The sequence below is a fragment of the Saccopteryx leptura genome, chromosome 1 (assembly GCF_036850995.1).
Source record: "Saccopteryx leptura isolate mSacLep1 chromosome 1, mSacLep1_pri_phased_curated, whole genome shotgun sequence".
Lineage (NCBI taxonomy): Eukaryota > Metazoa > Chordata > Mammalia > Chiroptera > Emballonuridae > Saccopteryx > Saccopteryx leptura.
Window position 1 is genome coordinate 362269310 of NC_089503.1, and position 23268 is coordinate 362292577.

At 36.2% G+C, this 23268-nt stretch overlaps 1 protein-coding gene across 2 annotated transcripts in view; it reads left to right on the forward strand.

The window, feature by feature from the left end:
- KHDRBS2 (KH RNA binding domain containing, signal transduction associated 2) overlaps nt 1-23268 on the forward strand; it is a 567387-nt gene that overhangs the window by 275037 nt on the left and 269082 nt on the right. The window contains exon 4 of one of the 2 annotated variants that reach the window (XM_066361370.1): nt 9749-9895. The exons of the other annotated variant lie outside the window; for it this stretch is intronic. Coding sequence (XP_066217467.1) covers nt 9749-9895 — 147 coding nt within the window. The remainder of the gene's footprint in view (nt 1-9748; nt 9896-23268) is intronic. 2 annotated transcript variants of the gene reach the window in all.

Genomic DNA, 23268 nt, shown 5'->3' on the forward strand with positions numbered 1-23268 from the left:
AAAAGCTGTGCAGACAATAGACTTATTTATTTCTGAAGAGGAGTTATGTTAAAAGAATGTTCCTTGAAGATTTAAGAAGAAAAAACCTTCAGAAAGCACTCTAGTAAATTATAACTCTGAGGATAAAATATGACAGTAATAATTGCTAAAGTAAAAAACAAAATATAAAACTTTCATGTGTTTTTAACTTTAAAAAAATATTTGTATATTTCTGCCACTGGAAGAGCTACTCCTGGGAGAACAGTTGAGATCTTTGAATATATTTACTCTTTTATTTCATATATAATTTTCTATAGAGATTTAAATCTTATAAGTATCTGGCAATAGTCATATTTTATTAGTGCTTACTATGTTATTTATTATCATCGTTTAACAAGTGGGGAATTATAAGCCCAAAATAGTGAGCTCACCAGCTCAAGTTTTTTAAACATTAAGCGAGAGAGCTAGTATTTTAACCCTGGCCATCATGAATGGAACCTGGACTCTTACCTACCCTGATACTGGCCTTTCAATGTTATATGGTCCATGTGACATTCCATAGACTATAAATTAATAATTAATTTGAAAGTTAAAATGCAAGAAACTACATGTGGTGATGTTAATTTTCCTTATCTTCTTAAAACATGTGTGAGCTCTTTGGCTTAAAATAATTTTAAATGTGCATTCTCTTAAAGTTATACATTTAAATTAACTTAATAATAAGTAAACCATCATCAAACCGATTCACTCTTAGTTACATCTCATTGAAGCAACACTTAATTTTAAACTTTTGTAATTATATTCTTTCAAGTGAATTTAATGTTTTATAATAAACATCCATTAACATAAGTGTATGGCTTTAAAGTCAGGCAAGCAGACCAAATTCCAATCTCTCACTTTCTGAATCACTGCAACCCAAATACTTAGCTCCACTGAGAGAAAACCTTCCATTTTTTTCTGAGTGTGTATAATGTTTGTAGGTCATATACATGACCTGTAATTTTTTTTTATATTTAAGTCTGAATGATGTTTTATTTTTTTATAATTTTATTTTTTTATTGGGGTGACATCAATAAATCAGGGTACATATATTCAAAGAAAACATGTCCAGGTTATCTTGTCATTCAATTATGTTGTATACCCATCATCCAAAGTCAGATCGTCCTCTGTCACCTTCTATCTAGTTTTCTTTGTGCTCCTTCCCCTCCCCCTTTCCCTCTCCCTCTCCCCCCACCCCCCCCGTAACCACCACACTCTTATCAATGTCTCTTAGTCTCGCTGTTTTTAATTTTATAGATAAAGAACATAAATCTCAAAAAATTTTGTAACATTTTTCAAATGTTATAGATAATATTTATCAGTGCTGTTTATTTAAGTCTAGATCTCTATCTCTCTGACCTCAAAATCTGCTTGCTTTTTTTACTTTTCTCTTTCCTCTGCTTCTTTGAATAACCACCTAAGGGCTCTATGAAAATTAAATGATTTCATGTGAATAAAATATGCAGTATCAGCCTCATTGTAGATGCTCAAAGATTAACATGAATAATTGCCATTTTGAATTTTGATGTTTCTTAGTAATATAGCTTACAATATACTCTATTTGGAAAAGAGCATTTCTAATACTAAAGATTTAATTTGCAAAGTGAGGATGCCTTTGAAAGAAAGTCACATTGTGAGTCATGGAATTGTAAAGCTTTGAGAAACCTTATACATCATCATATTTACTATTGTCTATTATTTTTAGTTTAATGATCTTGTGGGACAATATTTTCTTACCTGACATTTTTATACATAAACAAGTCTAAGTTGAGCTGATATGTTTGAATGGTTTGGGGGAGAATCCTCATTTCGCTCTAACATAGTCCATAAGGTACCTTTCTGTAACCTTTTTGGCTCTTTACAGCACTATTTGAAAATTACATCTCTAGTGGTTCCCTCTATTTTTGCATATGAAGAAACTGAGGGCTATAGGAGAAAAGTATCTGTTAATGTTGGCAGTTAGTAGTAGAGCCATGACTAGAAGAGTCGTTACATTTGGTATCTTCAAATCCTGGTCCAAGGTACTTTCCTGGACTCATGGCTGCATATGAATGTCTACAGAAAAGCACTAGTTGGTATTTGTTATAGGATTTTTGAAATCCTTGTTCCTATACATAGAGAGTCATAAAAATATTTTAGGCTCTAAGATGGTAGCAGTTGTTGCTAAAATATTATTACATGTTTTCAATCATTGAGATCTTTTCTTTGAGCTCTAAAGTTTGCTAAGAGCCCAGAATGGAATGGAAAGAGTAAGCATTGCATTTACATAGCTGTTAATTTCCCCCAAATTAGAATAGCCTAATAAGAACTAATGCACCTGCCAATAGGTAACAAGCCATAGCAGGGATCATTGTCAAAAGGTTGTTATTGGGCAAATAAGTTTGTAAACTTTGTATTATTTGATTTTGGTCACTTTTATTGTTAAAAATGGCCACTGCCCACGTGATGATGCTGCCAGGTGATACGGCTGTTTACCTTTCTGCTTGGGAAGGGGCTTGGTTATGCTAATGTTTGATGGAGGAGGAGTTGTGCCAAAAAGTTTTAAGAGAAAGAGACCACGTTGTTGCAGAGGAGAAGCAGCCAAGATGGTGGGGTGCTGAAGTGGAACAGAGGTGAGGAGCTTTGTGAGCTCACTGAACTGGTGGGAGCCTTTGAAAAACTGGAAAGATTCTCCTGGTTATAGAACTGGAGAACATGTGAGTGGGTACTGGTGCCCTGTGTGTTATTTACTTGCCAGCTGGTTGCGAGACTAGAATAAAAGGATGACCCACCATTTCTTGGCTCCGTTGTTTCTCTACCGTCTATCTGAATTCAATGGGAACCTGCATGTGCCAGGCGGCTGTGATGGCTGTGACTACTGTCTATACAGTTGTGTAATCTAAATTGTTTATGAGTAGTACCAAAATACTCATTAGAGTTAGTAGCTTTCTGTTGTTTCATTTAATTACACAGACTTTTTTTGTGCTTATCATCGCAGAACAAATACTTGATATAATACAAATTATAATTTCATAATTACATGATTACAAAATAAATTACCACTGAATATACTCATATTATCAATACATTATTATACTTTTAATAGAAAACATTTTGAATATAATAATAATTTGGAGACATTTTTTCTAAACTAAAAAGGAAATCATGTCAGTAAATATAATTCATTTTATTCAATATCTTAGGACAATAAGTGTCTGTGTATTTAAAGAAAACCTTGGTGTGACAGAAAAATAAAGATATGGTTGGATGATAGCAGAAAATGCAGCATAATTTTCACCCTTAAGTAATTCATTGAACAAGAAATCATCGAGTGTCTTTCCCATATCCTATCAGATACATTAGTGTATGCAGAATAATTTGAGAGATGAGAAAATGATAAAACAGACTTGTATAAAGATGGATCGCAAATTAGAATGATGCTGTAGCTGGTCAAGGAACAAAGTATTGTGAAAAAATGAAAGAGTCAATTTATCTACAGAAACAACTTATGATCCAGTAAAATCTCTCTTAACCTATATGTTTTTGGTCTAGAAGTTTTTTGATGATTAAAAGAAGTTGAAATGGGAATTATAAAATATAACAAAATACAATAACAAATATAACAGGTATAGATAGGTTTGGAACAAATACCACTGACTCCTAATTTATAAAATTTCGGTGGTGGAAGCTTGAAGCATCAGATTATCTTGGACATTAGTTTATATATTTTATGAGGAAGTAAATATTTGGTTAGCCTAGTGAGTCAGTTAAGTAGGTGGAGTAAAACTGCTTCTATTCAATATAACTAGATATTTAAGAAAAGACAACATAAAATGTATATGACATTACATATCACATATACCTTTAGATCAGGGGTAATCAACCTTTTTATACCTACTGCCCACTTTTGTATCTCTGTTAGTAATAAAATTTTCTAACCGCTCACTGGTTCCACAGGAATGGTGATTTATAAAGTAGAGAAGTAACTTTACTTTATAAAATTTATAAAGCAGAGTTACAGCAAGTTAAAACATATAATAATAATTACTTACCAAGTACTTTATGTCAGACTTTTGCTAAGTTTGGCAGAATAAATCTTTATAAAACAACTTTCTATAGTTAAATCTATCTTTTTATTTTTACTTTGGTTGCTTCACTACCACCCACCATGAAAGCTGAAATCCCACTAGTGGGTGGTAGGGACCAGGTTGACTACCACTGCTCTAGATGAACACATTAGTATTTAAAATGATGAGTAATATATTAACTCAGTTATTTAGATGTTCTTTCTGCTAGTCTGTTGGTGATTGGATTTTTTTCAGGAGATTCTAGAAGGATAAAATACCAAAATATGAAATAGCACAATGAAAGAATATATGGTCTATATCATATTATGAACAACTTATATTCTCTTTAAAAAATGCTCAATGCAAATGACTACACTTTATAATTTGACAAAGTAAAAATATTGATTTTCCCTAGAAGCCCACTATAGAAGGTACTAGTGATTGACAACTTGAGCATTGCCTAGGAAATGACCTGGATTGCGGTCGACCTCAATAATGCATACTCTGTGTAAGTCTGGATACATTTCTCTCTCTGTGCTACAGCCTCCTCATCAGTAAAATGCAGGAAATAACATTAGCCAACAGAAAATATAGTTATGCAGGTAAAATTAGATAACCTGAAAACAATACCAAAAGGATGACTTCTATTTCAGTATCATTATTATTGTAAATACACATGAAAATGTATTTTGAATTGTGTGGTTGTTGATTTTTTTTAATTGTACTTTGGGGCATTTGTTTTCAGGTTTTCTTCAATAAACATAATATTTTCAATTAACAGAAAAATTTTCTAATTGTCAAATTACTATATTTCTAAGCCAGAACCAATCTTTGTAGAAGATAAAATACAAAAGATAATTCCAATGAGACATTTTTCAGAAATATTTTTTAACAATTAAAAGCACAAATGCAATTCCAATTAGACTCTGTTTAGTGCCATGCTAATTTCTATAAAATAACTAATAAAAGTTGGTGTGTTTTACTTATATTTTACCTTAGGGTATAACACGGGGATAAGTAAAACTAGCCTTATATTGGCTAATGACTTTGTTTTGAATCTCTTAAGTTTTCCAACTAATAATTTACTTAAAATAATTAAGTTGTGATTCTTTGTAATAGCTGAACACCACAAATCATTTTCTGAAGGTCACTGGTTAAATTAAATAACCTCAATGGAATAACTCTTACCTTTTTTCATGGAAGATTAAAAATATCAACTGAGTGTACAGTCTTTTAAACAGAATTTTGTACCCTGTCAAGTAGATTTACCTTTGAATGGGTGCATCTTATATTCTTTTCATTTACTCCCTCTGCTCTTTATTGTGCCTTTATTAGATGTAGATGCAAACTTCCCTAGTGTTAATTTTGGAACTATACAACTCAACTTACACCCAACATTTTTCTAGTTTTCTTAATCTTTTTCTTTACTCTTCTTGCTATTCTCTCTAGTGTAACCTCCCAGGATACTGTGATCTTTGTTACAAAACATGCTGAAGGTAACTGGGCAGGAACATGGAAACATTAGTGCCTATTCATAATCAGTTTATTAAATAACAGGTTTGTTTCAAAGATAAACATTTTCCCCAAACTATATTTGGATTTTTTGTTTAAGAACTAGCACAAAATATTGTATAAATTACTATAAATACACTTACTCATGCCCAGGCATTTGTTTTTTAAGATTGCTGGAATGTCTGCCTATATTCAAATGAACCTAGGAGTTTTATGTTATAAATCCAACTGCAGCAATATAGTATTACTTTTGAAAAAAAATTGGAACATTCTAGCAGTAACTGGCTAGCTCTTCACCACAATTAGATTTAATAATCAAGTGTCATTTTAACTAGTCCTGAATGAGGGCTGAATGGCAAAGACAGCTCATTGTCACCCAGTTACCATTCCACCTTTCTTCTGTCAACCAAAGCCCTCACATCTGAGGAAGTCTAATGACTGCTCAGTCTGAGACCGCAGTCACTGCCTCTGTTGCACCCAGGCCACCATGTGACCACAGCAGTGGTGGGATTCAAATAATTTAATACCCGGTTCTCCGCCCTAATGACTATTTTAAGTATAAAAAAGATATGCTGAAAGGTAATTTATTATTTTATGTATTTAATGCTTAAACAAGAACTAGATTGTTATGAAAAAGAATTTTAAAGTATTTTTTTGTGACAGAGATAGAGACATAGGGACAGACAGACAGGAAGGGAGAGAGATGAGAAGCATCAATTCTTTGTTGCAGCACCTTAGTTGTTCATTGATTGCTTTCTCATATGTGCCTTGACCGGGGGGCTATAGCAGACCGAGTGACATCTTGCTCAAGCCAATGACCTTGGGTCCAAGCTGGTGAGCTTTTGCTCAAACCAGATGAACCTGTGCTCAAACTGGCGACCTTGGGGTCTCAAACCTGGGTCCTCTGTGTCCCAGTTGAATGCTCTGTGCCACTGGGTCCACTGTGCCACCGCCTGGTCAGGCAAGAGTTTTAAAATATTAATGAAAAAATGTTAAATAATACCTGACAAAAAAACAATAAAACTGTTATTTAAGATAGTCCTATATTGCTTCTTGATTGGTATCCTCATTTGTAATTTTTTTCACCTATGGACGGAATGAACATTATTACAGGCACTTGGATATGCTGTTGTGCAGATGAATGTTAAAAAGAGTTAGGAATGTAAATGTGTGATTTCTACATTAGGTGGCTGCCCAGGCGCCCAGTTTAGAGAGAACCCAGATTACAAGTGCCATTTTAACAACCGATTCACTGAACTCAAAAAAAAGTTAGGTATCAGTTCTGCTGAACTAGTGTGAATTGGCTGAGTCCTACCATTGGACTACAGTCTTGACAAAGAGATATGAGCAGAAGCGATGTAAGTAATATTATCTTAATTTCGGTCAGTTGTTATTTGTTGAATGTCACCCAATGAATAACTTCAAATGTAACATACCTTTGAAGATATAAAATCTAGTGTTTTGTTTTGTTTTGGGTTTTTTTGACAGAGACACAGAGAGAGTAACAGAGAGGGACAGCTAGGGACAGACAGACAGGAAGGGAGAGAGATGAGAAGCATTAGTTCTTCATTGTGGCACCTCTGTTGTTCATTGATTGCTTTCTCATATTTGCCTCCTTGTCCAGGGGGCTACAGCCATGCCAGCAACCTAGTGCTGAAGCCAGCGACCTTGGGCTTTAAGCCAATGATCTTTGGGCCCAAGCCAGCAACCATGTGGTCTTGTCTATGATCCCACACTCAAGCCAGTGGCTCCACGCTCAAGCTGGTGACCCCATGCTCAAGCTGGATGAGCCTGCACTTAAGCCGGTGACCTTGGGTTTTCGAACCTGGGTCCTCTGAGTTCCAGTCTGATGTACTATTCACTACGCCACCGCTCAGTCAGGCTATAAAATCGAGTTTTGAATATCGCCAGCAGCAGCTCATGAGAGGTTCTTTGTGTGTCAGCTTTTCCTCTTTGAAGTCACTTTCCATGCTCTCATCCACTTTGCCAAGTCCTGGCAGGAATCTTCACTAATACTTGAGTTTTAGAAAACTGCTTAATCTTAAGGACGTCAGTTTCCTCATCTGTTATATAGATGAGGATGGGAAGAAGGAGAGACAAATGTATTTTCAAAGAGTGAACTGCTATTGCCTCAGCTGTAGACATATCTCTAAACAGTTCCTTGGATTTGAAAACATTTGTTACAATTCTTATTTGAATGCCACACCCTATAGTACAGTACACAGGCCTTATAGACTTTGTCTAAACAGTAACCCTTAATAACCAGCTGGAAATCAGGGTAGGGAGTATTGAGAAGGGGCTCAGTTGGGAAACCTGGTGTAACTACTCTACCCTAGTGTGTAAATGAAGTGAACCTGATTCCAGACTCAACAATTAGCTTTATCACAGCAGAACTCAAAGCGGAAAAAAATGTTTCCTACACCCAAGGGTGCATATTTCTTTAGTTAGCCACTGCTTTTCTTTCCCAAACAGAATTGGGCACTAAGAAAAACTTTTTTAAGGAGAAACTGCAAGTTAGAGATAGCGTGCTGAGAGATCAGGAGAGGAGATTCCTAAGCTAAAAGGCCTTGCTATCCTGAGGTTCGAGGAGGTCAGTGGGGGACGTGCAAGGAAGCGACAGCCTTTCTACCTTCGGTGCACTCTGTGTTGACATGATGGGGAGTTTCTCATCAGATAAATTCGTTAACATGGGCCATACAATGAATTCATATAAAATAAACAGCAAATTAGTTTTTGTTTATCCATCTTAAGTCATTCTTCCTAATTAATTTCCATATAAAACTGAAAATTATTTTTCTATCCTTTGAAATTTAGTGAAATAACTGCTAGTTAATTGGAGAGGAAGTCAAGAAAGGTAATATATAATTAATATCATTTATATTAATTGTTTAACCAAATTTTGCTTTCTTGAATTTCTGAAAAAGAAAAAAATTGCAAATCTGGTTGCACAATGAGCTGGGTTTGAATCCTGACATTGCAGAAGCTACCAAGTCTTTAAAACTGAGTTTCCAAATCTGAAATTGTGAATAAAGTGCATGGTTATTGTGATATTGGAGATGATATGTGTAAAATACGTAGCTCATATTAGCAAAGTATATGGGTCACATGCTGATTTGTTCTGCAACTGGACTGAATTAGTTAGGCTTCACTAATCACCTGGGTACAGTGCTATGAAAAGTCAGATCCAATAGAAATGCATTGTTAGGCCTTGCCAATTGGCTCAGTGGTAGAGCATTGACCGTGCATGTGGAATTCTCAGCCAGGGCACACATACAGGAGAAGCACCCATCTGCTTCTTCCTCCTCCCCCTTCTTCTTCCCCTTCTCCCCCCCCCTTCCCTGTATCCATGGCTCGATTGATTTAAGCACATTGGCTCCCAGGTACTAAAGATGGCTCCATGGACCCTTGACTCAGGCACTAATAATAGCTCGGGTGAAAGCATGGCTCCAGAAAGGGTCGCTAGGTGGATCCCGGTCAGGGTGCATGCATGAGTCTGTCTCTATATCTCCCTTACTTTCACTTTAAAAAAAAATGCATTGTTAGTTAAGCTGAGGTTATATAGTTCAAGCATAATCAATGCCAACATAATGCTTAACCACCATCTCTTTAGTATACTTCTATTGACCAAAATGAGACAACAAATGATAGAGATGTGGGTGGTGTGAAGTTCAAAGATAGTCTGGGCCTGTGGGATCTTTGACCCTGGTTTTGCATACTTTAATAGCAACAAGTCACTTATCCTCACTTCTCAAAAGGTAGCTAGAAGATTCTGGTTTTCTTAGAAAACAGTGTTATTTCTTAAATAAACCTTTGGTCATTATCTGCAAAATATTACTTGTCAGACAGAAAACCAAAACTTTTTCTTCCAGAATGTAGTGGTGCACACTGAAGAGTTATTGGCATTTCTGTAACTTCTTTTCAGGGGTTTAACATTTTCATTTAGCTGATTATAATCTGTTGCAGATGATAATTATGCCAGTTTTTTTTTTCCAGTCATTCACTCAAAAATGATTTTAAAATCTTTCAAAGACTTGTACCAGATTTTTATTTCTCAAAAGGTTTCTACTTATGGAAAATTTGCTTAGATTAAACCCTTTTGTCTTCATCTCAGTAGATGTTAAATCAATACAAAATGAGTAGATTTGTATTTCTAAAAATAACTTCTTTCACAGGAAGAAGAGCTGAGAAAGAGTGGGGAAGCCAAATATGCACACTTGAGTGATGAACTTCATGTATTAATTGAAGTGTTTGCTCCACCTGGAGAAGCTTATTCACGTATGAGTCATGCACTGGAAGAGATTAAAAAATTTCTGGTTCCCGTAAGTGTTGCTCCTTTTTTACAAAGACTTTTCTCAGCAGTTTCTATTTTTAAAATGTGCCTTTGATCTTTGCCTTTGATCTTTCTGAGTTTTTAGAAGGAAACTCATATTGGAAATGAGTTATTCATAGAGTTGATAGGAACATAACATAATACAGAATACAAAAAACACTTAGCATGGGACCTAGGATGTTGTCACTTAATGATAGTCTGACAGCAGTGTTTTTTTATTGAATTTATTGGGGTGACATTGGTTCACAATCCATACAGGTTTTAAGTGTACAATTCAATAAAACATCGTCTGCATGCTGCATCGTGGACCCACTGCCCCAAGCAGAGTTTCTTCCCATCCCCACCCCTCCTGTGCCCACTCCACCTGGTCCCCAGCCCCTTCCCTCTATCACCACACTATTGTCTGTGTCTGTGTTATGTATGTATGTTTTTTCTTCACTTTTTCATCCAGCTCCCCAATCTTCCTCCTCTCTTACAGCTCAGTCTATTCCTTGTATCCATGCTTCTGTTTCTATTTTCTTCATCAGTTTACTTTGTTCATTCGATGCCACATCTGTGTGAAATCATATGGTACTTATCTTTCCCTGACTGGTTTATTTCACTTAGCATAATAATCTCAAGTACCATTCATGTTGTACAAAAGGTAAGATTTCTTTCTTTTTTTATTTTTTAATTGATTTTAATTTATTGTGTTTATATAGATTCTAGTGTTGCCCCGAATGCATCCTCCCTCCCCTCGTATTCTCCCAACATTCCCCTTGTCCCGCTCCCAACTTCCCTCCCCACTTCCCTTCAGGTTTATCCCATCCTATCACCCACCTTCAGTCTGTCCTCTTTTCCTCTGGTCCCTTTGATGTCTGCTCTGTCTCAATTAAGTTCCTCAGTTCACACTGTTCATTGGATTCTTCAAATGAGTGAGGTCATATGATATTTTTCTTTTTCTGCCTGGCTTATTTCACTTAACATAATAGTTTCCAGGTCCATCCATGTAGTCGCAAAAGGTAAGATTTCCTTCTTTTTCGTGGTCCCATAGTATTCCATTGTATATATGTACCACTGCTTTTTAATCCGCTTGTCCACTGATGGACACTTGGGCAGTTTCCAGATCTTCATTATTGTGAACAATGCTGCCATAAAAATGGGGGTGCATTACTCCTTTTGAAGCAGTGCTATGGTGTTCTTGGGGTATATTCCTAAAAGTAGGATAGCTGGGTTAAAAGGCAGTTTGATTTTAATTTTTTGAGGAATCTCCATACTGTTTTCTACAGTGGCTGCACCAGTCTGCATTCCCACCAGCAATGCAGGAGGGTTCCCTTTTCTCCACATCCTCGCCAGCACTTATTCTGTGTTGTTTTGTTGATGAGTGCATTCTGACTGGTGTAAGGTGATATCTCATTGTGGTTATAATTTGCATTTCTCTAATGATTGAGAAAATGTTGAGCATTTTTTCATATGCCTATTGGCCATCTGTATGTCCTCTTTGGAGAAGTGTCTATTCATTTCTTTTGCCCATTTTTTGATTGGATAGTCTGTCTTCCTGGTGTTGAGTTTTACAAGTTCTTTATAAATTTTGGTTATTAACCCCTTATCAGACGTATTGTCGAATATGTTCTCCCATTGTATAGTTTGTCTTTTTATTCTGTTCTTATTGTCTTTAGCTGTGCAAAAGCTTTTTAGTTTGATATAGTCCCATTTGTTTATCCTGTCTTTTATTTCACTTGTCCGTGGAGATAAATCGGCAAATATATTGCTGCGAGAGATGTCTGAGAGCTTACTGCCTATGTTTTCTTCTAAGATGTTTATGGTTCCATGGCTTACATTTAAGGCTTTTAGCCATTTTGAGTTTATTTTTGTGAATGGTGTAAGTTTGTGGCCTAGTTTCATTTTATTGCAGGTAGCTGTCCAATTTTCCCAACACCATTTGTTGAAGAGGCTGTCTTTATTCCATTGTATGCTCTTACCTCCTTTGTCAAATATCAGTTGTCCATAAAAGTGTGGGTTTATTTCTAGGTTCTCTGTTCTGTTCCATTGATCTATATGCCTGTTCTTATGCCAGTACCAGGCTGTTTTGAGTACAATGGCCTTGTAGTATAACTTGATATCAGAAAGTGTGATACCTCCCACTTTATTCTTCCTTTTCAAGATTACTGAGGCTATTCATGTTCTTTTTTGGTTCCATATAAAGTTTTGGAATGTGTGTTCTATATCTTTGAAGTATGTCATCGGTATTTAATTGGTATTGCATTGAATTTATAAATCGCTTTGGGTAGTATAGACATTTTAATGATGTTTATTCTTCCTAACCATGAGCACAGTATATGCTTCCACTTGTTTGTATCTTCCTTGATTTCTTTTATCAATGTTTTATAATTTTCATGAGTATAAGTCTTTAATCTCCTTGGTTAAATTTACTCCTAGGTACTTTATTTATTTTTTTTATTGCAGTAGTGAAGGGTACTGTTTCCTTAATTTCTCTTTCTGACAGTTCATTGTTGGTGTATAAAAATGCCTCTGATTTCTGAGTATTAGTTTTATATCCTGCCACCTTGCTGAATTCATTTATCAGGTCCAGTATTTTTTGACTGAGACTTTAGGGTTTTCTATATACAATATCATATCATCTGCAAATAATGATAGCTTTACTTCTTATTTTCCAATTTGGATGCCTTTTATTTCTTCTTCTTGTCTGATTGCTGTAGCTAGGACTTCCAGAACTATGTTGAATAAGAGTGGTGAAAGGGGGCACCCCTGCCTTGTTTCTGATCTTAAGGGGATTGCTTTTAATTTTTGTCCATTGAGTATGACGTTGGCTGTGGATTTGTCTTGGATGGCCTTTATCATGTTGAGGTATGTTCCCTGTATTCCCACTTTGCTGAGAGTTGTGATCAAAATGGGTGCTTGATTTTATCAAATGCTTTTTCTGCATCTATTGAAATTATCATGTGGTTTTTCTCCTTCCCTTTGTTTATGTGATGAATCACATTGATTGATTTGCAAATATTGTACGAGCCTTGCCTCCCCAGAATAAATCCCACTTGATCATGATGTATGATTTTTTTCATATATTGCTGGATCCAGTTTGCTAATATTTTGTTGAGGATTTTAGCGTCTAAACTCACCAGGGATATTGGCCTATAATTTTATTTCTTTGTGTTGTCTTTGCCTGGTTTTGGAATCAGAATTATGCTTGCCTCATAAAAGGAACTTGGAGGTCTTCCTTCCTGTTGAATTTTTTGAAATAACTTGAGAAGGATAGGAGTTAGCTCTTACTGACAAGATGACAGTAGTATTTGTCTTTAGTACATTACATGCTGTGTACCAGTACATAACAATGAAGAATAAGACAATTAATACATAAGCCCAAATACTTAACTGAGGTTGTATACTTTTTTTGTGTGTCTTAATAACTTGATAATTGACCTGTATTATTGATAATTTTTAATTAATAATGCATTTGTAGGTGTAGGAGAACGAAAAGTTGGATTTGTAATATTTGTAACAAGATGATGATATTTGAAAATATCCAATGTATTTTTATGTGATAGTATGAAAAGTGCTGGCTCATTATAAAATGTAATATAAAGTAATCAGTATTACTAGAACTAGACATTTGTTGACATGAAGCAAAAATTGGAAAAATAAACATTTTGCACTATATAAGAGCATCAGAGAATATTTGGTTAGTAAGGCAGCAAATTCAGGGTTGCATAGTAAATGGGATTCCATACTGATTTTCTAAAAAAAAAAATTGAGGAATATTAAATGAATGAAACTTTTCTAAATGTTGATATACTAGCATTCTAGGAAGAGCTCATTCAAATAGAAATCTTGGCAACAGGCTTATAACAGGAAATGGGACTATCAGAAGAGAATGCTGAGTAAGGTTTTCTAGAGTTCCTGAATAGTTTTTGGCAGAGACAGAGAAAGAGAGAGAGAGAAAAGCTAAAATTAAGCTGTGCAACATAGAATACAGTATATTACTACACTAATTAATAAATTCAAAGGAAATGGTAAATAAGATTCACTGATGACAGTGTTTTTGAGAATGGGGGAAACTAAATTTCAAAATGTAAAAGTATCCAAATCTAACCACATGATCTATATATATACCTAATTTAAAATTTTCTGTCAAGACAAGGTTATAGAATAATGTCATACCACTCGGAGTATTCCCTAACTTTATATGTACTCAGAATTTCTGCACAATTATCTAGTGCTTATCTGAATACCCCCATAAATAGGTCCTATATTTCTTAAGAATGAGGACATTGTGTATCTTTTCCTTCTTTTGAGCAAAACACCTAGTGCTATTGGGTAAACAGTTTTACTATGTTTATCCTAGAGCCAGGGGCCCCCAAACTTTTTACACAGGGGGCCAGTTCACTGTCCCTCAGACCGCTGGAGGGCCGCCACATACAGTGCTCCTCTCACTGACCACCAATGAAAGAGGTGCCCCTTCCGGAAGTGCGGGGCCCGGATAAATGGCCTTAGGGGGCTGCATGCGGCCCGTGGGCCATAGTTTGGGAACGCCTGTTAGACCAAACTCCTGGTGATGTTGAAGGTGTAGAAAAATGCTAGGACTCCCTACATTATCAACTCACTTCATGACTATGAACAAGTCATTTAAATTCTCAGAGCTTCAGCTTATTCATCTTAAAAATTTTAAAAAGGATAATTATCATTGACTGCCCTCTATCAGAGTTATTGTGAATATTAAATGGAGTAATGCATATGAAAGGACATATAAAATTATAAAGCACTACATAAATGGATGTTTGAATCTATTTTATTTTGTGGTAGTTAGTCTTGGAATAACATTTTGGGATGAAATACATGAAATGAAATACTTTTATACTGCTACATAGTATTAGACCTAGGTTGTAGGCTAGGTTAACACTACTTTATTGTGCATATTGTGCATATTACTAATACATCTTACTTCTTAGATGTTACAACGATGCTTGTGATAATTTCATTTCTGTCTTCTCCACTGAAATATAGACTAGCCTGCCTCTCTTGGATTCCCATCATTTAGCATCTTGCCTGGCACCGTATTTGTGCGATAGTCTGCCTGATGGAATGGCTGACAAATAAACACGAGGAGTGAAACAGTAGGAGAGAATAGCGCTCTGGGCCGGATTTGGAGAGTACTACCCCACAATCAAGGTTCTCTCTTTCTCTCTCTCTCTCTCTCTCTCTCTCTCTCTATATATATATATATATATATATATATATATATATATATATATGGCATCTACTTCATCCATCACTGCAACTGCAAGGAGGAAAATGAGCTGCCAATTCTTTATTTATTATATGAAATCACTTGGTGATCCAGAGTTCTTCTGACATTTGATATTAAGGTCCACGGGAACACATAAACATTTAGAAGCATCGTAGGTAAAGAGTTATAATGCACATCCAAACGAAGACCGAAAATCTTACCTTGGTCAATTTGACCCGTGGGATTTTATCTCTTCCTGCCCCACTGCTTACGTATTGTGCTCCAGACGTGCTAACTTTTGTTCTCCCAATGCCCCAGGCTCCTTCTCAGTAGGCCCTTTGAAGCTTCTTCTCCTCAGTAGTGACACAGCAATCTCTTGGTCACTCAGGTCTTGTCTCAACTGGTAGCACTGCAGGAAACTCTTCCCTGACCACACACAGTCTGAAACAGACTCTCCCCTTTTGTGCAGTTCTATTTCACAGTGCCACTGGCTGGTGGATTTAACATTGCCATTCATTGTCTCATGACACCCTCTCCACTTATTTATTTCCTCATAGCACTTATCACCTTCAGGCTAGATATATTATATATGCACATATATTTTTTTACCTTATTTGTTAATTTTTGGTTTTCCTACTAAAATATAAATGTCGTCCCTAGCCGGTTGACTCAGCGGTAGAGAGTCAGCCTGGCATGTGGAAGTCCCGGGTTCGATTTCCGGCCAGGGCACACAGGAGACTAGCCCATCTGCTTCTCCACCCTTCCCCCTCTACTTCCTCTCTGTCTCTCTCTTCCCTTCCCACAGCTAAGGCTCCATTGTAGCAAAGCTGGCCCAGGCGCTGAAGACGGCTCCGTGGCCTCCACCTCAGGTGCTAGAATGGCTCTGCAGCAAGGGAGCAATGCCCCAGATGGGCACAGCATTGCCCCATGTTGGGTCTGCTGGGTGGATCCTGGTCAGGCACATACGAGAGTCTTTCTGACTGCTTCCCCACTTCTAACTTCAAAAACATACAAAAAAAAAAAAAAAAGAAAAAGAAAAAACTATAAATGTCATGAGGGCTTTTCTCCCATTTTGAACTTATGACAGGCACATAGGAAGCACTTGATAACTATTATGAGTAAAAAAATGATTGAAAGAATAGCTTTTTAAAAATAGATAACTATTCTGATATCTCTCCACATTGTCTGAGCAAACTTTATGATCACTGGAAGTCCTCCTACTTGGTAAATTCTTCCCATTTGCTTGCCTGCCTCAGCATCAGCAGAGGACGGCATCTACTTCATCCATCACCGCAACTGCAAGGAGGAAAATGAGCTGCCAATTCTTTATTTATTATATGAAATCACTTGGTGATCCAGAGTTCTTCTGACATTTGATATTAAGGTCCATGGAAACACATAAACATTTAGAAGCATCGTAGGTAAAGAGTTATAACCAAGAAGAGGCATGCTAGACAACATAGGAAGCTAATGTAGAAGAGGACTCTGGTGTTCCATCAATATCTAGTTCCTCTACAAATGGAGTGTCCTTTCATGGTTAGAATTTTTACCTCTGTCCCCTTCCTATATTTTACCGAGTATTTACACAGTCTGCCTGCTTTCCAGGGGCAGAAATTGTCTGAGACTACTGAATTCAGAACATACAACTGTTCATGAAATGTCTGAATGCTGCAAGGTACTGGTAAACAATAGTTTCAGTATTTTAAACGAATTGTTAAAGACAAAGAAATAATTATTGCCCAGGGAAAATTTCCTCTTTCTGGTCCTCAGTGAGTCACTACAGTTTATCAAAGCAAGTAGAGTGGCAGGTCAATAAAACATCAATAAATTGAACCTTGCTACCCCTTTTAAACCTTGAGTGCTTTGAGAAGATACTATATTAAAATTTTTCTTATATTTGCTAATTTGGTGGCTTGCAGAATACACATGTTAAATAAATTATTTGACAATGACTAAAGGGAAATTAAAAATTAAACTAATTTTATGTTTTAATAATATTAATACCCTTGTCTTCCCTTGAGAAGCTGTAAAGGGGTCAACAAATTCATTTATTATATTTTGTAATGATCTTTTCTTTTATATTTGGACACTAGGACGGCCACTTACTGTTGTGCAGGTTTGCCTTGCATGATGCTAAGGAGCAATATTTACATCATAGTTTGTGAATGGGACCCCTGGTATCCCTGAATACAATTCCTCCTTTTCCAACTCTAGTCAGCAGATTAACTTAATATAATGACAGCTATTTCATCTTCCTAAATGGGCTGACTTTCACCTTCAATTAAACTGAATCAGTAAGTTTTACTAATGCTTAATAATTAACTTATGATTGAAACATAATACATTGGATTCTCATAATTAAAACTTATGAAGCATTCAGCAAAATTCTGCTCATTGAATGTGAGTTTATACATCCTTTCATCATGAAGATCAGAGGAGGGATTTCATACAAACAGGAAATTCAATATAGGTCACAGATAAAGAATAGATTATTTTGTTACCTCCTGAAAGGTTAGTTATTGGCAGAATTAAGAGATCACCATGCTCATTTTTATCAAGGCTTCTCCTGCCTTGAATCTTTCCAAGTGCAGTATACTACATAACACTATGATATTATGAGATGAAAGAACTTGAAAAGTATTTGTCATGCCTAGGTTAAGCCTCTAATAATCATCACTACAGATTTGTATCATTTAAAGAAAAGCCAGAGGGATATTCATAACTTCCCATGTTTAGTTTCTCCTAAATTATGGAAAGGAAAACATAATGTTTGAAGCATTTTTTTGTGCCTTCTATACTAATATCTAGTATGGCATGAAGATATATATATGTGTGTGTGTGTTATGTATATAATTATATATATTTAGCATTAAATGGGATTATATACATAATGTATATATATAGTCATATTATATATATAACTTTATACCTATGTGAAGTTTCTATCTGTGGTGTGTGTTTATCTTTTTGTTAGTCTTATCTCTTTCCCATATAATAAGACTTTAAGTAAATTCACACAGAAAAAACAAAAAGCATAATTTCTGGTCATTTTTTTCCTGCATTAGATAGAATGTATTTCTTAGTGAGAGCCATGATTCTTGAAATGGGGCTATTAGGATATACTATTTCATTTCAAGATTAAGATATTGGAAACCTATATAGAAAACCTACTAAGAGTGTGACTGTGGAGGAAAAGTGAGACCCTTTTTCTCTTGACTGTAAAAGCAAACAGAGGGCATTCCTGCCATCTATGCTTCAAAGGCTGTAAACCTAGCTCTCCGATGGGAAAATGATACTGATTGCTAATAGAAATCACACATGAAAGTAAGCAGATATAAGGAAATTATAACTCAGATGGTTGGAGTATCTATCATCTTGAAGCACAGAGGTTGCCAGTTCAATCCCCACTCAGGGCATATACAGAAGCAAATTGATGTTCCTGTGTTTCTCTCTCTCTCTTTCCCTTCCCCTCACTCTCTCTAAAATCAATATAATAAACATTAAAAAAAAATAGAGGAGTATTTTCAGTCTAGAAGATGGAAGATGACCTAGACTTTCATGCACTGAAAATATTTTTGTCAAGATTTGGAAAGTTGGCCCTGGCCATTTGGCTCAGTGATAGAGCGTCGGCCTGGCGTGCAGAAGTCCCGGGTTCGATTCTCGGCCAGGGCACACAGGAGAAGCGCCCATCTGCTTCTCCACCCCTCCCCCTCTCCTTCCTCTGTCTCTCCACTAGAGCAAAGATGGCCCAGGCGCTGGGGATGGCTCCTTGGGCTCTGCCCCAGGCACTAGAGTGGCTCTGGTCACAACAGAGCGACGCCCCAGAGGGGCAGAGCATCGCCCCCTGGTGGGCAGAGCGTCGCCCCCTGGTGGGCGTGCCGGGTGGATCCCGGTCGGGCTCATGCAGGAGTCTGTCTGACTGTCTCTCCCCGTTTCCAGCTTAAGAAAAATACAAAAAAAAAAAAAAAAAAAGATTTGGAAAGTTGTAAACATTTGCAGGTGACTATACAGGGGAAATAGCATATTAAATAAAATTCTACCAGCCAGCAATGGCAACATTGGTAAATGACAAGACCCATGAGGAAGGGAAGGGCAGATGCATTTGGCCAGTGGATGGCAGGAGCTCTGCTTGTGCAGCAACAACATCCTACAGGCAAGAGGATGCTCAGTAACAGAGCAAAACTGAAAGTTCAAGGCAGAAAGAAAAACAGGATCCATAACCTGGGTATTATTCTTTTATTGTGGTTGTTAAATAGTTGTCAAGAATTTCCTTGGATTGCTATTATCAAAACCAATTAATTCTCCTTGCTTTCCCATAATTAACCATATCTTCATAGTGTGGTAGCTAATAGCACTAAGAACAAACCACATGTACTTATGTCATTATTACTTGCTCTGAAATGGCTCTTGTATTGCCCCAGCACTGTGATCATATTATGAGCACATCTGGAGAAATTTATAATCATCAGATGTTGAGTACTTCTTTTTATCTGATAAATTATAATAGATAATACAAGCCTCTGAATTAAAAAATCATTACTAGTTTTTCTAACAGAACTAATAAGAATTATTATATGATATTATTATTATTATTATTATTATTGAAACCCAAGGCTACTTTAGCATTGCTAATTGATTGGCATAACCTGGAAGACAGATAAAAGAAGTCAGATTTTTCTACAAACCCTCATACGAGTGTCTTCTTACTCCTTACTAATATAGGTATTCAAATATTCACTTTATGAATCTAGGACAAGGATGTTATCATCTGCTTTATATCTTGAACATCAATTTATCACTAATTATCTCTAGTCTCATTTGATGCCAGTGTTCCGAATGCTTCAAGGTCACTCTTTTACTGAGCTCTTATTGTTTTTGAGATGCCAGCATCATTCTCCGTGTCTGTCAGCACCCTGGTTTCATCTTAATGAGTTTCTTTTTCCCCATTAACTGATATTATAATAAAAAAATACTGTCTATGCAATTCCACATATAGTCATTAGCGTGAAGGCTTAGCAGCATTTCTTAAAGGTCATCAATGTTGTTAAAGCTTGGTAGCTCCTACAGATAGATACAAGTGTGATCTCCAAGGCAAGACTCTCACCTCCTAACTTTATTGGATTTTAGCATAAGGAAAATCTTAGAGGATTAAATAGAAATTTTATATAATATTCACGCCATTTAGTAATTGCTATTCCTGCACTTTTACATAATGAGCATGCCAACACTGACCTGCAAATACTTTAATAGATGGAATCAACTAAAAAAGACTCATGACTATTGAAGAATTTGGTACAAAAGTGAATCAAGACAGAAAAGTAGCTCAATAAGCGGAATTGTTAAATAAAGTGTATAATGTTTAACCAAGTATAATAATTTAAATATGTAAAATAAGTGGTAGTAATTAACACAAGGTGAAAATTTTGTTTAAATTCAATTTAACAAATATTTCTAAGCATCAATATACACCAGTCATGGTTCTAGAATTTGTGCTATATCAGAATTTAAGTCACCTTGTAGAATTTAAGAGTCAGATAAATATTATGGATAAATATTTGAGAGGGAATTGGAATGGGAGACCAGATTGGATAACAAGAACAATATGGACAAAGGTGATGATAGACCAGGCAACACTGATCAAACCAAAAGTGTTAGTTCCTAGAGTCATGAAAAATTAATTGCTGACAATGACCACCACCATACATATTAGAGTAAGTTAAACCAAATGACACAGAGTAAAAAGAGGGAGGAGGAATAAGAGGGAGGAGGAATGGAGTTGGGAGGAAAGAAAGGTTTGATTAGTTTTATAAGGGTGTTTGATGACCCACAAAGGGTCAATTTATATTGAACTATTTTAATGCAACAAGAAAAACTTAGAATAGCATATTTTCAAACTGATTATTTTTGAAAAATTAAATATTCCTGAAATGTATCTATCACACATTCAATTAGTTCTTACTTTTAAACAGCTAATTTTGCAGCTACGTAAGATACAGTGTAAGCTTATTTTGAATTGCCCTTCCTGATTCTCTGATCTCATCTTAGTCTCTGAAGTTTCTTTCGGCAAGCTACCATGGACAATGTATTGATACCTCCAGACTGTATTCAAACTAGATATCCAGGGAACTTCGATATCCCTGTTCCTCCAAAAAAGTGTCTCCTCTCTGATCTTTAATCCTTGTTTTTTTGTCCCTTCCTCTCTGTTCCACCCAGCCTTTCTACATAGTGTATGTAAGGATACATATACACCAGTTTTTGTTTTTGTTTTTTTAAATACAAGTAGAAATGTCTTACTGGATGGTCTGTACTAAATATAGCACACAGAAAAATTAATTTTTATTTTTCTGCAACCACTACCATTCTTTTATTCTTATTCATTACGAACAGCTTGAGCAAATCACAGACCTTTCTACTCGTTCTCCTATAAGAAGACTTTTAATATATGCAATTCAGGTTTTAAGCTCAGTTCCAAATTATGATTTCAATTTCAAATTTAATTCATTTCAAAGGTCCACTTACTCCCCTCCCCCCCCCCCCCCCCCCGCCCCACCAAATATACAGCTTGGGGAGTAGCGGGAGGGAAGGAGACATGTTCTGCTCATTTATCTCCTTCCACTTCCACTATTCTCTGGCTTCTGTTTTGAAGCTTTGTGAATGGTCTTGGCAGGTGGGCTTTAATTATAAAATTAAAGAAAGTTGGGCCATAAAACTGGTCCCATAATAATCTGGTTAGTTTGGGTGATTTCAGTTTTATTTCAAGTATTTTCCTCCAATGGGTAGGAATATATGGATGATAGAGGAGCAGAACCATGGCCAGTTCTCAAGTAACTTGTTTTCTTCCTTTTAGCCAAGTGACCTCTGGAGGGAGCTCGGTGATCTCACAATGTAATCTTCTCATTACTGTCTTGGTGCTGTTCTACCATCTTCTTGCTCTCAGTGTTGCAGGGAGCCTTATCCTGTGTACAAAACTTGTTCTTTCTCTCTGAGAGCTTGTAAGCTTATTTGGCCTGTCCTCAGAGTTCAAGAATTTTACCAAGATATGCTCGGGTTTGGCTCTTTTTTTCTTCATCCCATCCTGGAAATCGGTGAGCTCTTTCAGTTGCCGGCATTTGGTCTTTATTGCAAGGAAATTCTCTGCCAATTATTTGGTTTATTTTCTCTTCTCTATATTTTCCTTTTCTTTTTCTTTTTCTTTTTTTGTAATTCCTATTACTTATAGCAAGTCTCTTTGATCATTTTCCTGGTGTCCTTTTCTAAGACTTTCATCTCCTTATCATTTGGCTTATATGTTCCAGAGATACTTTCTATATAAGGTCTTTTAAGCCACATATTCAGGATTTAGTGATGATGTTGTTTTGTTCTCTTCCATTCCCTTCAGTTGTTTAGATCAAAATTGTGTCGATATTATGCTGACTCTTTGGTTTTGTTTTATGTCTTCAGGAAGTTCTGTAACTGCATCTTAGGTCATTCTTCTGTTTTTCTGTTCAGGTATATCTCCTTCTTCATTAGCAGTTGTAGTTCCTTGGGCAGGTTTTCTGATGCTCTTGCTCTTTCTGAATGCTCTTTTCTTTCTCTCTTTCTTTATTATATTTTTGTTTTTATTTCTCAATTTAGTTCCTCTTTTTAGGTATCTTTAGTAACACCAGGCCTTTAAAGTGTTAGAAAGTATAACAAGCTTCCCTACATGGACCAAGAATGTAGAACGAGGCAGTTCACCAAACCTTGGTGAGAACCTGAAAAATGCCACCATGTTCTTTAATCTCTTTTGACCTTCCTAGACATTAGGGCTCACTCATTCTGGTCCCTCTTAGCCTCTTGCTGGGCAGAAAAAAATAGGCATACTCAAGTGGGTCTATGGTAACTTTCCACTTGGATGAAGTATAGATCTTTGCAAGCCAAACCTTTTCCCAAATATTCACTCTACTATTGTCATTCCAGGGTTTTCCAATACTGGGTTTCATGTACTCACTCAGCCCTGAGGCAATAAAGACTTATGCTAGTTTATTTCTCTTACCTGGGTCTCTCAGAGAACTCAATATCTGACATGAACTTACCCGGTATGTTTATGATGATTCCAGCCTTTATTTTACTTAAAACATGCTAATATGTTGGGGTTGGTAAAAAGGGGGAAAGGAGCC